The sequence below is a fragment of the Oncorhynchus gorbuscha genome, linkage group LG17, assembly GCF_021184085.1.
Source record: "Oncorhynchus gorbuscha isolate QuinsamMale2020 ecotype Even-year linkage group LG17, OgorEven_v1.0, whole genome shotgun sequence".
NCBI lineage: Eukaryota > Metazoa > Chordata > Actinopteri > Salmoniformes > Salmonidae > Oncorhynchus > Oncorhynchus gorbuscha.
The window spans coordinates 55,855,926-55,878,427 of NC_060189.1; the positions used below are offsets into that span (position 1 = coordinate 55,855,926).

Genomic DNA, 22,502 nt, shown 5'->3' on the forward strand with positions numbered 1-22,502 from the left:
TGTTTTGAGAAGATATGTAGATAGCACCTATTTTTGAAGGTTTTTACTTAGAATGACCGTGCTTTGTTGATGTAAAATATAATGTCTTGGTCTCAGAAAGATCAGCCAGCCTCTCATATCAGAGAGCAGATTTGGAGGTTTCCTGGAAAAGACTCGTCAGACTGTCTAATGAGGGTCATTTCCTGACCGCCCCTCACCCTTTCCTCATGGGCGGGACGGCCCATTCAGCTGCTGAACCAACACCATGTCAGATCACTACTATAGATAGACAGCACCAATGGTCTAGACAGCAGAAGCACCAATGTTAAGTCTGCAACTGAGTAGCTTTATAAACCCAGGAAAGTCTCCTGACCAACATGACTTGACCAAGATCTGACCAGAGTTGATATTTAGTGTAGTTATAGCTAGCACCCATTGCTTTTCCTGGTCAGGTCACATGTTTAGGAAAAACACCTGGGCCCACAGCCACTCCAGTGTCCAGGGCCCCACAGCCACTCCAGTGTCCAGGGCCCCACAGCCACTCCAGTGTCCAGGGCCCCACAGCCACTCCAGCCTCCTGGGCCCCACAGCCACTCCAGCCTCCAGGGCCCCACAGCCACTCCAGCCTCCAGGGCCCCACAGCCACTCCAGCCTCCAGGGCCCCACAGCCACTCCAGACTCCAGGGCCCAGAGCCACTCCAGACTCCAGGGCCCAGAGCCACTCCAGACTCCAGGGCCCAGAGCCACTCCAGACTCCAGGGCCCAGAGCCACTCCAGACTCCAGGGCCCAGAGCCACTCCAGACTCCAGGGCCCAGAGCCACTCCAGACTCCAGGGCCCAGAGCCACTCCAGACTCCAGGGCCCAGAGCCACTCCAGACTCCAGGGCCCAGAGCCACTCCAGACTCCAGGGCCCAGAGCCACTCCAGACTCCTGGGCCCCACAGCCACTCCAGCCTCCAGGGCCCCACAGCCACTCCAGCCTCCAGGGCCCCACAGCCACTCCAGCCTCCAGGGCCCCACAGCCACTCCAGCCTCCAGGGCCCCACAGCCACTCCAGCCTCCAGGGCCCCACAGCCACTCCAGCCTCCAGGGCCCCACAGCCACTCCAGCCTCCAGGGCCCCACAGCCACTCCAGCCTCCAGGGCCCCACAGCCACTCCAGCCTCCAGGGCCCCACAGCCACTCCAGCCTCCAGGGCCCCACAGCCACTCCAGCCTCCAGGGCCCCACAGCCACTCCAGCCTCCAGGGCCCCACAGCCACTCCAGCCTCCAGGGCCCCACAGCCACTCCAGACTCCAGGGCCCCACAGCCACTCCAGACTCCAGGGCCGTAGCTGAATCAGTCAGGTTTAATGTGTGGCTACAGGGTGATAAACGGCTCTGTAAAACAGGGCTGCATTCCCACTGATAACGATACCTAGACTGAGTAATGAGAGAGAAGAGCCTGCCTTAATGCCTAGCCATTTTAATCTTGACAGAGTAACGGCAGTTAAGCTGTGGAATTTCCATCTTCCATCCACAACTGCATCAGAGAAATCGCCAGCGATAAAAGAGGAAGGGAGAGATTATGGTCAAATAACTCTGTGCTCCCTGCTATCAAAGGAACTCTCATCCGTTTAGTCAGATGAAAGAGAAGAGATGGATTGTTTTTCAAATGTAACTATTTGAGCTGCTACCTTGTTTTAGGCCTATAGTCTGGTCCCTGGTCTGTTTGTCCTGTCTGTCTTGCCACCTCGCAAGACAGCACAAATGGGACCAGGCTAGATTGCAAGCTATAAATCACATGGTGAAGTTTACAAATCTGATAAGAGGAGGAAATGCACAGTTTTTACCTCAAAGGCTAACCCAATAGAACGACTTCCAGGATGTGTGGTTATCTGCTTTACAGTGTGAGAGAGATCTAAACGTACCAAACTATATTTTGTACAGTTCTGAGACCAGGTTTCTTGCTATATATGGTGCCTGTTGATTTATAGCACTACAGTCAGTGTAGAGCTGATCATACATTACAGTGGACTGGATAAGGCTCTGTGCATCCGGCCGGCCGACCCCACCTCCTCCTCTGTGTGATTACAACTCCTGGCTGGTAGTTTTTCTTCTGCTCCTGGTGGGGAGGGGAGGGGGAGGGGGGGCAGGCTAAAGTGTTTTCTAGCCGCAGCTGTGCAGTAGTGAGTTTATTAATGTGTTGGCTGGCTGGCTGGCTGGCTGGCTGGCTGGCTGGCTGGCTGGCTGGCTGGCTGGCTGGCTGGCTGGCTGGCTGGCTGGCTGGCTTGGGCTGGCTGGCTGGCTTGGGCTGGCTGGCTCAATAACTCCCTGTGGACCTCCCCAGTCCTCATGCGACCTGGCTGTAACATCAACAAAGCTACACAGAACAGTACAGTCTGAAAGCAGCCCTCTGTGCATGGAACATATCAACTAAAAGGAACTGAAGTGGAACATCAACGTGAGGTCTGTTTCAGAGCGAAGACGGCATGAGGTGCTGGATGTTATGGTGACGATAACACCGCAGCATGGAGGATCATGCCATGTATAACCAGTCACAGACATATTTGTCGAAGCCTACAGTCTAGAAATGTTTTGCTCCCTGTTGTCTTACTCTGTTTTCTATTACCACGACAACCAACATGATATGTTGACTCTTGGATGCCTAGCGGAGTGTGTACCAGTCCTAGTGGCCTAGATAGATGAAGTGAGTGTTTTAAGCAAGTAGTTACTTAGCTGTACATTTAGCCCTGGAGAACAGTGTGATTGAGTAGACGGTGATATGAATATACTATGATGTAATGAGCCTGTAGGTGTTAATTGTTCTGATGGAATGCCAGCCCCGTGTGCTCTCTAATGGAGAGGACCATAATGGGGAAACATTCATTAAGTGTAATTGCAGAGGGATGGAGACACAAGTACTCACACGTACACACACTCCTAATCTAATGACGCAACACCCCACCGTGAACAAAACGTCTGGAAGCCATAGTTTTAATCCACAACTGCTGGACGAGATCATATTAGATCAGCTATGGCCCCCGCTGCTCATTTCATGTGTGTGTGTGTGTGTGTGTGTGTGTGTGTGTGTGTGTGTGTGTGTGTGTGTGTGTGTCACTAATAGCATGAAAAAGGCACGGTTGTGGAACTAAATGTTAATGATTTAGAATGCGGTCAACAATGTCCGATCATCACTCCTTTTTTATTTAAAATTCATTGATTTAATAATGCGTTTTTGATTAAAGACCGTTTTCTTTCTCTTTCTCTCTCCAACCGTGTAGAAGTGTAATTTCTGCAAGTCTGTCATTAATCACTATTTGTGCAATAAGAGAACTCACTGAAAAGGTATTTGTCCTGAACTTAAAGGAGATTGTTGAACACATTACGTTGCTGGATGTGTTTGATAAAGGATATTACTAACATAATACGTTTGAAGCTGTGCATGTCTCTGTAACTAGGCATTATTGGAAATGCAATGGTATACATTGTAAACGTCAAGCACTCTCATGTCTGTTTCCCCCCCAAATATGTGTGGTTCTCCAATCCCCATTCCCTCTGATCTGCAATGTCAGCTCTGGTCTGTGTGAGCACATTTAGAATTGTTCTTACTCACAACTTTAAGGAAGCCCCCCCCGCCTTTCTCTCTCTCCCTCCCTGCTGAATCCCATTTGTTTGTCTTCCTCCTCTTTCTCCGAGCGTGGTGTCGGGGGAGGATGTGCCTCTGAACATCAGATCACTACTACCAGTGACTCTGCAGCTCAAACCCTCACATTGGCCTATATCAGGTCATAATTAGCTGTAGGACTGTCACATCATAGTCTACCTCAAGCTGAGGAATTGACATTTCTTTCCTAATATCTTCCTCTGTTTGAAAAGAGGATGATATCTCGAAGTCTCGTTGACGCAGAGGGGGTGTCAAAACCTCAGGACTTCAAAATAGTGTTCTAGCAGGACTTTTAAGATAAGTTTTCTTAAACTTTTCTCCTTAAGGGCTGGTTTCTCTGTTATCTTTGTGAATTGAAGAGGTCTTGCCTTTTTCAGTCTCGTTTACTATGAGAAGGAACAATGGTTTACCCCTGTGGTCCTTGCTGAAATATTTGACTTGGCCTTTTTGCATTTTTACACTGGTATCATCTTCACCATCTCTCGTGCTTCTCTCAGCTACTGCGTGATTTATCACATCACCTCCTCCCTCTCTTAATACAGCAGTCCATAGCTGCAGGGCTCGCCCTTATGATGCCATCGTCTTGTTAATAGTTGGTTGGGGAGATCATGGAAGCCATTATGCTGCAGAGAGGAGAGGAGTGAATTGGAGTGAGTCATGAAACTAATGTGAAAACGAATTGTGTGTGTATTGGCTGTGAAGACAGTTAAGCTGAGCTATCACCCTGATCAATCTGACAGTGTGGGGCTCTCAGTAGAAAAAAAGGCTGCAGGACCTCCAGGCTAGTTTATATCCTCTCTGCCTTAACTCACTACTCTCCCTGTCTCTGTCTCGCGCTCTCTCTCTCTCTCTTTCCTCATTGTGTCTCTCGCTCTCTCTCTTTCCTCATTGTGTCTCTCGCTCTCTCTCTCTCTCTCTCTTTCCTCATTGTGTCTCTCGCTCTCTCTCTTTCCTCATCGTGTCTCTTGCTCTCTCTCGCTCTCCTCATCCCGTCTCGCTCTCCTCATCCCGTCTCGCTCTCCTCATCCCGTCTCGCTCTCCTCATCCCGTCTCGCTCTCCTCATCCCGTCTCGCTCTCCTCATCCCGTCTCGCTCTCCTCATCCCGTCTCTCGCTCTCCTCATCCCGTCTCTCGCTCTCCTCATCCCGTCTCTCGCTCTCCTCATCCCGTCTCTCGCTCTCCTCATCCCGTCTCTCGCTCTCCTCATCCCGTCTCTCGCTCTCCTCATCCCGTCTCTCGCTCTCCTCATCCCGTCTCTCGCTCTCCTCATCCCGTCGTCTCTCGCTCTCCTCATCCCGTCTCTCGCTCTCCTCATCCCGTCTCTCGCTCTCCTCATCCCGGCTCTCGCTCTCTTCATCCCGTCTCTCTTCATCCCGTCTCTCCTCATCCTGTCTCTCCTCATCCCGTCACTCTCTCGCTCTCACTATATCTCTCGATGAAGCCGTATCATCGGTTAGTGTCTTCTTCTTCACAAGCTAATTTCCTCTAAGCAGTTGTCACCCCCCCATGGGATTCTTTAGGTGATGGTGATTTTTTTATCTGTTAGTTTGAACAGTTTCAGCAGCTGATGTCAAGGCGTCCTCGCTGGGCGGAGAAGTGAGGGCTCGCTCATCACAACATGTGACGGTGGCGTCCATTGTTCGCGACGCCATGTCCGACATCACCGCAGTGAATGTTTGATTTGGAGGTGGGCTTTAGGGAGCGAGCTACGACTTTTAATTGCCTGTCAGAGACTGATGTGTGAGCTAAGTCACACCCCTCAGTGGTAGAATAGCTCGACAGCAGCTAGCGACGGTCAGAGACCTCGTTAAAGCGATCCAATTAAAAGAGCTGATGGAAATGTAAATGAACTACAAAGGCAGCGAGTGTTTCCTCCTTGCTTCAGCTGACTAGTGATTACTGTGGGATGTGTTTATGACCCATAGCAGGAACATGGACATGACATATTTGAAAATGACTCTGACATTTTCACCACTTACCCTGAAGGAACAGATTAACATAATTATGGATGTCTATAAAAAAAAAGTATTTTTTTTAGGGTGGTCTAGGCATGATTTTGGATTGAATCCTGCAAGAAAGTCTGTGGTCATTTTGAAACGCTAGGGCCTGTCACGCAAGAATTGCCAGATCGTGAGCCTGGACTCCTGCCAGGAGTCCAACTACAATGTCTCCAAAACCAGCTCTGACTAATGTGTTGCGTTGGAGTTCACAGTAGAGACAGAACAGAGGGGGAAACATGCCCTTTAAACCCCTTCAGCCAAACATTTACATATTTCTGTTACAGCTTGAATAGTAAACCACGTTCCAACGGCTGCTTAGTATAAATGTATGCGTCTACATAGAGTGTACTAAACATTATGAACATCTGCTCTTTCCATGACACAGACTGACCAGGGGAATGCAGGTAAACTCTATGATCCCTTATTGATGTCACTTGTTAAATCCACTTCAATCAGTGTAGATGAAGGGGAGGAGACATGTTAAAGAATAATTTTTAAGCTTGGAGACACTTGAGACATGGATTGTGTATGTGTGCCATTCAGAGGGTGAATGGGCAAGACAAATGATGTGCATTTGAACAGGGTATGGTATTAGGTGCCAGGCTTACAGGTTTGAGTTGGTCAAGAACTGCAACGCTGCTGGGTTTTTCATGCTCAACAGCTTCTCGTGTGTATCAAGAATGGTCCACCACCAAAAGGACATCCAGACAGCTTGACACAACTGTGGGAAGCATTATAATCGACACCCTGTAGAGTCCAGGCCCCATCGAATTGAGGCTGTTCTGAGGGCAAAAGGGGTCTCAAGTCAGAATTAGGAAGTTGTTCCTAAGTGTATGGCAATTTAATGAACGACATGGTGCTGCACTGAATAGCTGCAGTCTGACGGGCTCCAGACCAATTCTGCTCTCTGCTTTGCTGGGAAGGGCCGTAAGCATTTCACTGTTAGTCTACACCTGTTGTCTACGAAGCATGAGACAAATAATCATTTCATTTCAATGAAGTCAGACATGACAGCTGGCTTAAGTCCTACGGAAATAGGTTGCCGTGGTGCCTTCTGGGAAACCGCCACTGTCAGACGTCCTGTCCTCCCTTTAGGCCGGTTCCTCTACGACCCACAGCAGCTAACACCATGTGTGAGATGTAGGCACATTGTTCTCTGTCTCTGCTTTGATTCCTTTGTCTCAGTGCCTCATTCAGGCAAATGACTTTTAATTCAAAGGATTCCACCCGTGGAATGAATCGTGATTTCATTAGGAGAGGAATATAAGCATTTATAATGGAAACACACAGACACACACAGACACAATGTGTGGCAAGGTGTAAGTTAGTCCTTAAATATTTCAAAAACGCCATACCATTGTATTTGGGACAAATCATTCACTACACCCTAAACTTCAACTAAATCTTGTAACAAATGTGTAAATTGAGCAAGTTGAGGTGATTAAACAGCTTGGAGTACCCTGGATTGTAAACTGTCATGGTCAAAACATGTTGATACAACAGTAGCTAAGATGGGGAGAGTTCAGTCCATAATAAAGAGTTGCTCTACCTTCTTAACTATGCTGTTAACAAGGCAGGTCCTGCAGGTCCTACAGGTTTTGTCGCACCTGGACTACTGTTTAGTCGTGTGGTCAGGTGCCACAAGGAGGGACTTCGGGAAAATTACAATTGGCTCGGAACAGGGCAGGACGGCTGGCCCTTAAATGTACATGGAGAGATAACATTGTAAAACTCTCACGGCTCAAAGTGGAGAGATTGACTTCACTACTTGTTTTTGTAAGAAATGCTGATAAGCTGAAAGCACCGAGCTGTCTTTTTAAACTACTTGCACCCAGCGCAGACACCCATGCATACCCCACAAGACATGCCACCAGAGGTCTCTTCACAATCTCCAAGTCCAGAACAGACTATGGGAGGTGCACAGTACTACATAGAGCCATGACTACATGGAACTCGATTCCACATCAGGTAACTGATGCAGGCAGTAGAATCAGATTTAAAACAAGTAAAAATACACCTTATGGAACAGCGCAGACTGAAGATACCCCCCCCCCCCCACAATACACACACCTGCGCATTGATATTGTGGTGGTAGTCTGAGTGAACACTCTGAATGTGTTGGGTAAGATGTTATGGTTTGTAATGTGAAGACATTTTTTTTATTTGAATCAGTATTTAACTTTCTTATGTTGCTGGACCCGCAGGAAGTGTAGCTGCTGCCTTGGCATGAACTAATGGGGATCCATAATAAATAGAACACACACAGACACAGACACAGACACAGACACAGACACAGACACAGACACAGACACAGACACAGACACAGACACAGACACAGACACAGACACAGACACAGACACAGACACAGACACAGACACAGACACAGACACAGACACAGACACAGACACACAGACGAAGAAGATCAGGCAACAGTAGTGCTGTATATGAGTAGCCTGGCTTCACATCACTGTCTACTGCAGGTCATTTGAAGAGAGCCATTTCCCCTGTGGTACAAAATGCCCATTTGTTTCTGGCTCTGATCTTCCCCTGCATCACATGACCTCATCCATGGCTGCTGTTGATCTTATCCCCATATACTCCTCTCCTGCTCCAAGGAACTCTGATCTCCACTGGTTCTATCCTCTGACTACCCTCTGTGATCTCCACTGGTTCTATCTAGACTTGATGTTTGCACACTGGCACAGTCCTCCCTAATCATTAGCCCTAACTAGGCCTGTTCTATTCACTGGGAATTCTGGTGGTGTAGGGTCGACTTCTAATAACTGAAAGGCAAAACTGTTCCTAGATCCGCTCTTCCACTGTGAATAATGGCCCTTGTGTTTTCCTACTGCCATTACCCCTACAATTCCCCCACCTAATTCCATAAGTTCCATGGAGATGGGTTGTTTGTGCTCTGCTCAGCTGTTGTGCTTGTGTTCACCCATGATTAATTTAGAATGGCCTCGGGACTGAACAGCCAGGCTAAGAGGCTAGGTTACGCAGAAGGGGATCTGGTGACTCCTGGAACAAAGACGATGGTTAGAGGGAGAGACTTGGATAGAGAACGAGAGATGACGAGAGAGCAGTTGGATGGAGAGAGAGGAAGGCTGTTGCTGCTGTGTCTCCCTGCCTGTCTGGTCTGGCCACATGACCTCCAAAGCACCTCATACACAGGCTCCCTGGGTAGAACAATCCCTCACTCCTATGATACACCATTTCTGTGTAGTTTGAGGGGCTAATATCCATTTTGATGCCCATTGCTTCTTTTTTGTGTTATGCTGGTGTGGATATTCAATCAATCAATCAAATGTAATTATAAAGCCCTTTTTACATCAGCCGATGTCACAAAGAAAGTGCTGTATAGAAACCCAGCCTAAAACACCAAACTAGATGTAGAAGCACGGTGGCTAGGAAAAACTCCCTAGAAAGGCCGGAACCTGGGAAGAAACCTAGAGAGGAGCCAGGCTCTGAGTGGTGGCCAGTCCTCTTCTGGCTTTCCGAGTGGAGATTATAACAGAACATGGCCAAGATGTTCAAGCGTTCATAGATGACCAGCAGGGTCAGATAATAATAATCACAGTGGTTGTAGAGGGTGCAACAGGTCAGCACCTTAGGAGTAAATGTCATTTGGCTTTTCATAGCCGATCATTCAGAGTTCGAGACAGCAGGTTCGGTAGAGAGAGAGTCCAAAACAGCAGGTCCTGGACAAAGTAGCACGTCTGGTGAACAGGTCAGGGTTCCATAGCCGCAGGCAGAACAGTTGAAACTGGAGCAGCAGTATGACCAGGTGGACTGGGGACAGCAAGGAGTCATCAGGCCAGGTAGTCCTGAGGCATGGTCCTTGGGCTCAGGTCCTCCGAGAGATGGAGAGAGCGAGCATACTTAAATTAACCCAGGACACCGGATAAGACGGGATAAATACACCAAATATAACAGACTGACCCGAGCCCTTTGACACACAAAACTATTGCAGCATAAATACTGGAGGCTAAGACAGGAGGGGTCGGGAGACACTGTGGCCCTGTCCGACGATACCCCTGGACAGGGCCAAACAGGCAGGATATAACCCCACCCACTTTGCCAAAGCACAGCCCCCTCACCAGTAAAGGGATATCTTCAACCACCAACTTACTACCCTGAGACGATGCCGTGTATAGCCCACGGAGATATCCCCCACAGCACGAACCCGGACAGGAAGATCAGGAAGATCACGTCAGTGACTCAACCCACTCAAGTGACGCACCCCTCCTAGGGACGGCATGAAAGGGCACCATTAAGCCAGTGACACAGCCCCCATCATAGGGTTAGAGGCAGAGAATCCCGGTGGAGAGAGGGGAACCGGCCGGACAGCAATGGCGGTTCGTCGCTCCAGTGCCTTTCCGTTCACCTTCATAACCCTGCGCCAGACTACACTCAATCATAGGACCTCCCTTAAGAGGTGAGTCTTCAATAAAGACATAAAGGTCGAGACCACGTCTGTGTATTTTGGAACAGACCAATGAAAAGCTGGCGTATGTGTGCTGTTTTGAGTGAAGTTGACAGAAAACGGGTCGCTTTTTACTGTTATAGTACTTGAAGTAAACGTGAGTCAGCAGAAATATTTGACTTGATATTAAATGTTTAATGTTTAAAATCTATTACCTTAGAAACTAGGCTACTTTATGAACTACTCAGCTCTTAAGCTGCTGGAGGACTGAAATTGGAGGGCCTGGATTTACGACTCTTTTCAGTGTGCCCACAACAATGGGTTATTCCCTGTTTTGTCCTTCTATGCTGCCATCGCTGCTCAGTCAGACCTCCATAGGGGAGGCAAGGAGGTGATATTTGTATTTGTGGAGTTTTACTGCTAAGTGGCAGGCAGCTCCCCCATGGTCCTGCCTCCTGCAGGTTATAGCTTCTGTCCCAAATGTCATCCTATTCAAAGTACACTACTTCTGAACAAATGGGGAATAGGGTACAATTTGGGATGTGACCAATAGTCTGACTCTGGGTGATTACATCATTGATTGAGGTAATAGATTCGCTGAGCTCTGTGTGGCTCACCACATGTTAGGCCAGCGGTGCTCCTACTCCAACGATGAGTTGCAAGGTACACAGGAGGAAGTGCAGCAGACTGTATTGTAGTACTTTCATCAGTCTGAGGTTTTCTTTTACTTCAGTTTGTAAAATAATATTTCCAGTGACTGTTCTGCTGTGGGCTGCTTGCTCCGATTTTCATGTGTTTCTTTCCAATCCATACATCCAAATAATGTCAAAGTACTTCGAGCTTGATCTAAACCAAAGCTACATCCCATAGATTAATTTATAACACATTTGAATTCTAAACTGCCATAATTCTAAGCTCTAATCTCAAATATCAGCAGTGAGATATGAGGTAGGCATTTCTCAATTAAACTCCGGGCACCAGAAGACGATTAAACATGATAAATTAAGCCTATTAAAACCCTGCTAAGTATAAGCAGGTCCTAATATAAGAAAGAAATTGCTGAGATTTTTTTCTTTACTGATATTTCTCTCCTGTCGCAGTGGGGGATGATAAGGCTTTATCTGGAAGGGCAAATATGAAGGCCAGTGAGATATTAATGATAATTAGGAAATACTTTAAATGCAGTGAACTTTTGTTCTAAAATGGGCACGGTATCATTTGCGTAACTTCAAAGTTAGGCGAGTGGGTTATACTATTAATTATAAACTGGGTGGTTCAAGCCCTGAATGCTGATTTGGCTGACAGCTGTGGTATATCAGACCGTATACCATGGGTATGATAAAACATTTATTTTTACTGCTCTAGTTAACCAGTGTATAATAGCAATAAGGCCCCTTGGAGGGTTGTGATATATGACCAACATACCTTAGCTGTGGTATATTGGCCATATACCACACCCCCTCGGGGCTTGTTGCTTAATGAAACTGAATTTGTGCCAAAAAATGATGTTTCTTTTTCGGTGGTGTTCAGTGTAAGGAAGTGGAATTGTGGTCAGTGATCGTAGTACTTGCCCACAGAAGCCAGTTTCTATTATGTGGTTTATGAGTAGCTTATCTGTTTAAAACACATATTTTACCATCTCTGGCTGTCAGACCTGTTTTTGAAGAAATTATATCTATGGTACTATACAGATAGACCTGGCTAAGTTCCTGAGAAAGCTGAGGTGGGGTTAGTACGTTCTCTTGTACTTAGACCTGCTTATTCATCCTCTTGGGGGTCCCATCACTCCATTCTGACTGTCTCTATTTCAGCTTTAATATCAACCTTAATACAACGTCATTAACAACTCAACTGGTACAGACACACACGGCTGCTTTTAATGTCGATGCACTGGCACTCGTGACGGTCTCCACCATCAGACACTCATCTCAGCCTTGAAGCTTTCATCCTTTTAAAAACCCCTCCGTGATACACACACACACACACACACACACACACACACACACACACACACACACACACACACACACACACACACACACACACACACACACACACACACACACACACACACACACACACACACACACACACACACACACACACACACACACACACACACACACACACACACACAGGCTGAGTGAAAACAGCTCTTTGGTACCCACACACTGACCTCCCTCTAGGCCAGTGCTGCCACCACTGTGGCCTCGCCCTCATGTGACTCCCCTCTCCCATCCTCTTTCCCCTGTCACCTGACTCTGATGGATGTCTGACTCGCCCAGAGTGTCAGGCTCGTAAATCACCTGTTACTGTGGCGAGTGCTGTAGAAAACATCCATAACACAATCCCGACTGGGTGGGGGGCCCCCCAAAATGCAAATGACTGTATAATTTATCAGCTACTGCAACAGGAGGAAAGAAGGGAAGAGGGAAAGAATGTCACTGCTTTTATTTAATTTATTATTTTTCACTTTATTTTATTGAACCTTTATTTAACTAGGCAAGTCTGTTAAGAACAAATTCTTATTTTCAATGACAGCCTAACCGGATGACGCTGGGCCAATTGTGCGCTGCCCTATGGGACTCTCAATCACGGCCAGTTGTGATACAGCCTGGAATCGAACCAGGGACATTAGTGACGCCTCTAGCACTGACCGCTGCGCCACTCGGGAGCCCAATGGCTAATGGCCAGAGAGGGAGCAATCACTTTCTGATGAACAAATCATTTACATAGCTTGCCTTTATTTATATATATATACTATATATGTATGTATGTGTGTATATGTGTGTATGTTTATATTTCTATATCTAATTTATTTAAATCAAGGATTTGTTTTGGCACCTAACCATCATTGCCACCACTCCACAATTACACACTTTAGGTCCCAACTCTGAGGAGGCATAGATTGGATCAGCAGCTGTATCTAAATGCCGTATTTGGTTTGTGTGTGTCTGTTAGTGTGGGATCCACGGACGTATGACGTGAGCGTGTGTTTTGTCGGGGTGGCACCGTCTGTTTATCATTGCTTTTATCTCCTGGCTTGGTTGTCCATGGTGACAGGGGGCTACCCTGATTCCCCCTCAGCCCCCCCTTCTGTTAATCCTGCTTGACTCATTTTAATGGGACAGGTTCCCATCAAGCACAGCTTGAGGATAAAATTTCATCCCAATCAAATTGTCTTCTCACCGCCTGTCTCGTGGCAAATGGTGGCTATCCCTCTTTGCTTTCCGTCCAGTGACAGGCCTTTCTTGTCGCTTCAACACCGCGTGCCCCATCTTGCAATATTAGTTTTGACATGTGCGTTGTTATTTTCCTTCTTATCACTTTCTATTAGGCAGGTTTCAATCATAAAAATGTCATCGCCACTATTAAATAAATGACAAATCATGACATTTATAGCTTGTATAATATATTTCCAGACACAATGAACGTTATTCCTTCCTTAGCTATAGGTCTCACACACACCACACACACACACACACGCACACAAACCTCCATGTAGATAATCTTCTCCATGCTAAAGGTAGCATAATAAATTCATTGACATCCTGCTGGCGTGGAAATAATACAATTCATGTTTTTGGAGGCAAAACATGTTTGCACGTAGTGTGTGTGCATAAACACCAGCTGAGAAACACAACACACTGGCAGCACTGAGATGAAATGAATAATATGCATGAAAGGTAAAGTAAAAGCCAGGTTTCAAACATGAAACACTTAACTGACAAAACAACTCACCTAAGGGAGCAATCTAAGGGAATAGCGATATATAAAACATATATATTTATTTTCTTTGAATGTACTCATTACAAATCTTGGATTTACAACCAAAACAATGCTTTATATAGGCCTAAACCTTTTGAAAGCAATTTACTGCTACTAATAGAATAGGAACGCAATTTACTGCTACTAATAGAATAGGAACGCAATTTACTGCTACTAATAGAATAGGAACGCAATTTACTGCTACTAATAGAATAGGAACGCAATTTACTGCTACTAATAGAATAGGAACGCAATTTACTGCTACTAATAGAATAGGAACGCAATTTACTGCTACTAATAGAATAGGAAAGCAATTTACTGCTACTAATAGAATAGGAACGCAATTTACTGCTACTAATAGAATAGGAACGCAATTTACTGCTACTAATAGAATAGGAACGCAATTTACTGCTACTAATAGAATAGGAACGCAATTTACTGCTACTAATAGAATAGGAACGCAATTTACTGCTACTAATAGAATAGGAACGCAATTTACTGCTACTAATAGAATAGGAAGCAATTTACTGCTACTAATAGAATAGGAAAGCAATTTACTGCTACTAATAGAATAGGAAAGCAATTTACTGCTACTAATAGAATAGGAACGCAATTTACTGCTACTAATAGAATAGGAACGCTATTTACTGCTACTAATAGAATAGGAACGCTATTTACTGCTACTAATAGAATAGGAACGCTATTTAACTAATAGAATAGGCTATTTACTGCTACTAATAGAATAGGAACGCTATTTACTGCTACTAATAGAATAGGAACACTATTTACTGCTACTAATAGAATAGGAACGCAATTTACTGCTACTAATAGAATAGGAACGCAATTTACTGCTACTAATAGAATAGGAACGCAATTTACTGCTACTAATAGAATAGAAACGCAATTTACTGCTACTAATAGAATAGGAACGCAATTTACTGCTACTAATAGAATAGGAAAGCAATTTACTGCTACTAATAGAATAGGAACGCAATTTACTGCTACTAATAGAATAGGAACGCAATTTACTGCTACTAATAGAATAGGAACGCAATTTACTGCTACTAATAGAATAGGAACGCAATTTACTGCTACTAATAGAATAGGAACGCAATTTACTGCTACTAATAGAATAGGAACGCAATTTACTGCTACTAATAGAATAGAACGCAATTTACTGATTTACTGCTACTAATAGAATAGGAACGCAATTTACTGCTACTAATAGAATAGGAACGCAATTTACTGCTACTAATAGAATAGGAACGCAATTTACTGCTACTAATAGAATAGGAACTGCTAATAGAAATTTACTGCTACTAATAGAATAGGAACGCAATTTACTGCTACTAATAGAATAGGAACAATTTACTGCTACTAATAGAAATTTACTGCTACTAATAGAATAGGAACGCAATTTACTGCTACTAATAGAATAGAAACGCAATTTACTGCTACTAATAGAATAGGAACGCAATTTACTGCTACTAATAGAATAGGAACGCAATTTACTGCTACTAATAGAATAGGAACGGGGGGAAAATGAATTCAGTATTAGCTAGAGTCTGAGGTTTATCACATCCTAGATGACAGTTCTGTATGATGTCTCTGTTATCATAGCTGTAGGGTGATCCTGACTAAGATGTCACGTCCGCCAGCGCCAGTTGTTGCCATGACCTTCTCACCCAACCAGCCCTTCTGCTGTTGTGTTGCTGGTGCATTGTGTTTGAGAAGTATGGAGGTCAGACCGAGGCTAGAGAATACGACTACAGCCTGTATACCACTCAGGACCAGGGTATGTGAGTGAGGAGCGGAGGAGCGGATCGTACCCCATTTGACTGGAGCGCAGAGCAAGTTTCCCAAAAGCTGGAGCGTCAGCCTTCTCGCCCGCTTCAGTAGAGCTCACTTCACAAGCTCAGGGTATGCCCGGCCCAGCATGCATCTGTAGTCTACTTGTGTGCTGCTTTTGCTCCTTGATTTAGCTACTGTCATGGAGTTCGCTAAATATTTTCATAAAGAATCTGATAAAACACACAGATGACTTACAAAGATGAAAAAAAGATGGTGTACTTACTACACTAACAGGAAGGAACGAGGTGGGGAGCTAGCTAAGTGTGTCATGTAGCAAAGTATTTACAAACTGAAAATCAGTTCTCAAGTTTTGTTCTGTTATCTATACAATAGACTATCATTGATTATGGCCCAATAGGCCAGGCATATTACCTCTTTCAAGGAGCTTTCTTTTTTGATAGGGTTATTTTACCTAAAATCGTTAAGGCCTACCTACAGAAAACAACAACAGCAGGAGCAACAACAGCAATTATGCATCCTGCCAGCCTGACGAGAGTGGCTCGTAGTGTGTTTAGCATCCCCAGTGGCTCTGCAAGTGTGGAGAGTGTGTTCTGTGTTGCTGGCCTGCTCACAATGCACCAACACATGAGCCTGAAGCCACAGACTCTGGCCAAACTCGTGTTTCTAAAAATGAATTAAAGGCATGTTTCTTTTAATTTGTGTTTAATTTTCAGTAAGTCACAGCCTATATGTGAAATGTATAGACTATAATGATTGAATACAACATGTTGTTTAAATAATGAGAGCTTAATGTCCCTGCCAGGCTAGTATGTCGTACTTGCAAATGCTTCAAAATGTATTGCTTTGTAGGCTATAGCCTTGAAATAATAGAAATAGCCTAAATAATTCATTTTTGTTCTTTTCTTAAACTACCTGTCTGGCTCCTGACCTATTTATGACGTTTATATGCTGTTTAATACGACATGTAGCCTATTTGAAATTATGAGTGCTATTTACAGTCTTTTTTACCCTTTTCTTGTTTATTTCAATTGTTTTCATTCAAATGAAATGGTTTGGTTTCAATACTTCAAAACCATACAGTAGTGCCAGGTAGTCACAAAAATAGATGTGTGTTGAATAAGTTGTGATTTGAATTGCCTCCCGAGTGGTGCTGCGGTCTAAGGCACTGCATTGTAGTGTTTAAGTTGCCACTACAGACCCGGGTTCGATCCCAGGCTGTGTCACAGCCGACCGTGACTGGGAGACCCATGAGGCGGCGCACGATTGGCCCAGCATCATCTGGGTTAGGAGAGGGTTTAGCAGGCTGGGATTTCCTGGTCCCATCGCGCTCTAGCGACTCCTTGTGGGGGGCCGGGCGCCTGCAAGCTGTGTTCGGTCGCAGTTGGACGGTGTTTCCTCCAACACATTGGTGCGGCTGGCTTCCGGGTGTGTCAAGAAGCAGTGCGGCTTGGCCAGGGTTGTGTTTCAGAGGACGCATGGCTATCGACCTTCGCCTCCCCCGAGTCCGTAGGGGAGTTGCAGCGATGGTACAAGATTGTAACTACCAATTTGATATCACGAAATTGGGGAGAAAGAGGGGTAAATTAAGTGATTTTTATGAATGGAGTGATTTTCAAGCAGCAGTTTTTTTTTTTTTTTTTTTTTTTTTTTTTGAGCGGTTGGAAAGGACGTGGGGTGCCAGAGCGGTCTCCATGAGTGGGATTTCCCAGCTCTCAACTCAGCTCACATACTCTGCTCAGGACCAGGCAGGGTTTTATCATCCTGGATGAGTTTCATTTCAGGGAGGAATAACTACCCTTCGCTGTGCCCTTGTTCACTTGTCTTGGCAGAGAGGAGTGGAGCATCTTTCTGTATTGAAGCCCAGCCTGCTCCATTGTTCACATCCTTGTACACATCTGAGACAACATTCCTCTAATCTAGTTGTCCAGCAGGCCTGATCCACAGAGGAGCAGCTGTTTAGAAAAACACCGTCTGGCTTGGTCCAGGGATTTGGTTATGCAGTTGATGTGGCCCAGGAACCTGTGCCAGGGGTTTTATGTCCTAAAAAAAGGACATAAATAGGTGTGAGGGGAAAAGCTCAGTGGCATATGCTAATCCAATTGCTTTGGAGATTTTTGACTCTGTGCTTTTGAATTGCGTAGGTTGATGAATCTCTCTCTCTCTCTCTCTCTCTCTCTCTCTCTCTCTCTCTCTCTCTCTCTCTCTCTCTCTCTCTCTCTCTCTCTCTCTCTCTCTCTCTCTCTCTCTCTCTCTCTCTCTCTCTCTCGCTCTCTCTCTCTCTCGCTCTCTCTCCCTCTTTCTCCCTCTATCTCATTCTTTCTCACTTTCTCTCACTCTCTCATTCTCTTTCTCTCCATCTTACCCTCATCTCTCGCTCTCTCTCTCTCTAGTTGGTGGGGGGCCAGTTTGACCTGGAGATGAACTTCATTATCCAGGAGAAGGACAGCATTGTGTGCATGGTGGAGCTGCTGGACAAGGTGGGTGCTACACACACAAAATGAAATGGAACAATATGTATAATATAATCTATGGTGGATGAGTTGTTGCTGTACACACACACAGAAATACACAGAGAGAAATAGATTTTCTGCCAGTCCACTCATCGTGGTCTCATTGACTTGAATGGGGATCCCCGTTCTAGTAATTGTAGGCCTATTTCTATGGGTACATGTTAGCGGTGGAGGATCGAAAAGCGCTTTGAGCATCTGGCAAATTTCTTTCTAAATCGGATCTATTATTATTATGTCTGGTTCCCAGTGTGAGCCCACGTGCCAGGCGGAGGTGTGGAGCATCTTCACGGCTATCCTGAAGAAGAGCGTGAGGAACCTGCAGGCCTGCACCGACACGGCCCTCATCAACTTGGTCCTGGACCGCGTGGCCCACACTGACAGCATGATTGCAGGTACTGCCACAGTAACACCAGAGGCCAAAGTCATTTCACTCCAACGTAATGAGGTCACCCCAGTCCTCAGTACAGTATTTAGCATGCTGACACCTATCAACAGGGCTGTCTAGTTCCCCTGGAGTGTGGATGATTGTCTCAGTCATAATCACTGTCCAGTGGTTCTCCAAGTCCTGTGTGTTTCTACCTTTTTAAATCCAAAGTAATGACCACTGCCTCAGTCCGAATGATTCCCTACTGTACAGGTATCAGCCTTAGAATGAGGAAGTGAGATAGCGCTGTCTAATGCTCCTCACCTTCCCTCATCAAGCCTAGCCAGCGAACGACACTATTCTGTGTGTGTCTGAAAAGAGACTACTTTGTCCTGCAGCAACTGAAGCACTGAGGAAATGCGGACACCCATGGACGGACGGACAGACAGACCGAAAGACACACGCATCATCATCATCATTAGATTAAGAGTGTGTGTGCAGAACTGACACCACTACTCAGCCTCGCGCTACCCCACTGCCCAGTCAGAGAAGTGACTCTAACACCAGTCAGTAGACACAATCACCAGCCTCAATCACTCACCAGACTCTCACCCAGTTACTAATGAGGCCAAAATAACTCTTCTAAAGCTCAATGATTGACCACTGGCCTGGCAGAGCAGGATAATCAGCCTTAGCATAATGAAACCATTAGCCCAGGGAACATTAACATGCAGTCCAGGCCAGACAGACAGACAAACCCAGGGAACATTAACATGCAGTCCAGGCCAGACAGACAGACAAACAAACCCAGGGAACATTAACATGCAGTCCAGACAGACAGACGGACAGACAAACCCAGGGGACATGGACATGCATTCCAGGCCAGACAGACAAACCCAGGGAACATGGACATGCAGTCCAGGCCAGACAAACCCAGGGAACATGGACATGCAGTCCAGGCCAGACAAACCCAGGGAACATTAACATGCAGTCCAAGCCAGACAGACAGACAAACCTAGGGAACATTAACATGCAGTCCAGGCCAGACAGACGGACAGACAAACCCAGGGAACATTAACATGCATTCCAGGCCAGACAGACGAATCCAGGGAACATTAACATGCAGTCCAGGCCAGACAGACCGACAAACCCAGGGAACATTAACATGCAGTCCAGGCCAGACAGACGGACAGACAAACCCAGGGAACATGGACATGCAGTCCAGGCCAGACAAACCCAGGGAACATTAACATGCAGTCCAGGCCAGACAGACAGACAAACCCAGGGAACATTAACATGCAGTCCAGGCCAGACAGACGGACAGACAAACCCAGGGAACATTAACATGCAGTCCAGGCCAGACAGACGGACAGACAAACCCAGGGAACATTAACATGCATTCCAGGCCAGACAGACAGACAAACCCAGGGAACATTAACATGCATTCCAGGCCAGACAGACAAACCCAGGGAACATTAACATGCAGTCCAGGCCAGACAGACAGACAAACCCAGGGAACATTAACATGCAGTCCAGGCCAGACAGACAGACAAACCCAGGGAACATTAACATGCATTCCAGGCCAGACAGACAAACCCAGGAAACATGGACATGCAGTCCAGGCCAGACAGACAAACCCAGGGAACATGGACATGCAGTCCAGGCCAGACAGACAGATGGACAGACAAACCCAGGGAACATTAACATGCAGTCCAGGCCAGACAGACGGACAGACAAACCCAGGGAACATTAACATGCATTCCAGGCCAGACAGACAGACAAACCCAGGGAACATTAACATGCATTCCAGGCCAGACAGACAAACCCAGGGAACATTAACATGCAGTCCAGGCCAGACAGACAGACAAACCCAGGGAACATTAACATGCATTCCAGGCCAGACAGACAAACCCAGGAAACATGGACATGCATTCCAGGCCAGACAGACAAACCCAGGAAACATGGACATGCAGTCCAGGCCAGACAGACAAACCCAGGGAACATGAACATGCAGTCCAGGCCAGACAGACCGACAAACCCAGGGAACATGGACATGCAGTCCAGGCCAGACAGACAGACAAACCCAGGGAACATTGACATGCAGTCCAGGCCAGACAGACAGACAAACCCAGGGAACATTAACATGCAGTCCAGGCCAGACAGACGGACAGACAAACCCAGGGAACATTAACATGCATTCCAGGCCAGACAGACAAACCCAGGGAACATTAACATGCATTCCAGGCCAGACAGACAAACCCAGGGAACATTAACATGCAGTCCAGACAGACCGACAAACCCAGGGAACATTAACATGCATTCCAGGCCAGACAGACAGACAAACCCAGGGAACATTAACATGCATTCCAGGCCAGACAGACAGACAAACCCAGGAAACATGGACATGCAGTCCAGGCCAGACAGACAAACCCAGGGAACATGGACATGCAGTCCAGGCCAGACAGACAGATGGACAGACAAACCCAGGGAACATGAACATATGCAGTCCAAGACACACAGACAGACGGACAGACAAACCCAGAGAACATGAACATGCAGTTCAGGCCAGACAGACAGACGGACACACAAACCCAGGGAACATGAATATGCAGTCCAGGCCAGACAGAAAAACCCAGTCAACATGAACATGCAGGTCAGGCCAGAGAGACAAACCCAGGGAACATGGACATGCAGGTCAGGCCAGAGAGACAAACCCAGGGAACATGGACATGCAGTCCAGGCCAGACAGACAAACCCAGTCAACATGAACATGCAGTTCAGGCCAGAGAGACAAACCATGGGAACTTGGACATGCAGGTCAGGCCAGAGAGACAATCCATGGGAACATGAACATGCAGTCCAGGCCAGACAGACCGACAAACCCAGGGAACATGGACATGCAGTCCAGGCCAGACAGACAGACAAACCCAGGGAACATTAACATGCATTCCAGGCCAGACAGACAGACAAACCCAGGGAACATTAACATGCATTCCAGGCCAGACAGACAGACAAACCCAGGGAACATTAACATGCATTCCAGGCCAGACAGACAAACCCAGGGAACATTAAACATTAACATGCAGTCCAGGCCAGACAGACAAACAGACAAACCCAGACAGGAACATTAACATGCATTCCAGGCCAGACAGACAGACAAACCCAGGGAACATTAACATGCATTCCAGGCCAGACATACAGACAAACCCAGGAAACATGGACATGCAGTCCAGGCCAGACAGACACACCCAGGGAACATGGACATGCAGTCCAGGCCAGACAGACAGATGGACAGACAAACCCAGGGAACATGAACATGCAGTCCAGGCCAGACAGACAGACAAACCCAGGGAACATTAACATGCATTCCAGGCCAGACAGACAAACCCAGGGAACATTAACATGCATTCCAGGCCAGACATACAGACAAACCCAGGAAACATGGACATGCAGTCCAGGCCAGACAGACACACCCAGGGAACATGGACATGCAGTCCAGGCCAGACAGACAGATGGACAGACAAACCCAGGGAACATGAACATGCAGTCCAGGCCAGACAGACAGACAAACCCAGGGAACATTAACATGCATTCCAGGCCAGACAGACAAACCCAGGGAACATTAACATGCATTACAGGCCAGACAGACAAACCCAGGGAACATTAACATGCAGTCCAGGCCAGACAGACAGACAAACCCAGGGAACATTAACATGCAGTCAAGGCCAGACAGACAGACCAACCCAGGGAACATTAACATGCAGTCCAGGCCAGACAGACAGACAAACCCAGGGAACATTAACATGCATTCCAGGCCAGACAGACAGACAAACCCAGGAAACATGGACATGCAGTCCAGTCCAGGCCAGACAGACAAACCCAGTCAACATGAACATGCAGGTCAGGCCAGAGAGACAAACCCAGGGAACATGAACATTCAGGCCAGACAGACAAACCCAGGGAACATGAACATTCAGGCCAGACAGACAAACCCAGGGA

The 22,502-nt window shown here is 46.4% G+C and overlaps 1 protein-coding gene across 5 annotated transcripts in view; it reads left to right on the top strand.

Annotated features, from left to right (window-relative positions):
- Positions 1-22,502, top strand: part of LOC124001246 (lipopolysaccharide-responsive and beige-like anchor protein) — a 399,363-nt gene that overhangs the window by 28,623 nt on the left and 348,238 nt on the right. For all 5 annotated transcript variants that reach the window (XM_046307891.1, XM_046307893.1, XM_046307892.1 and 2 more), the window contains exons 2-3: positions 18,020-18,106; positions 18,387-18,531. In XM_046307891.1, the coding sequence (XP_046163847.1) occupies positions 18,020-18,106; positions 18,387-18,531 (232 nt within the window). The remainder of the gene's footprint in view (positions 1-18,019; positions 18,107-18,386; positions 18,532-22,502) is intronic.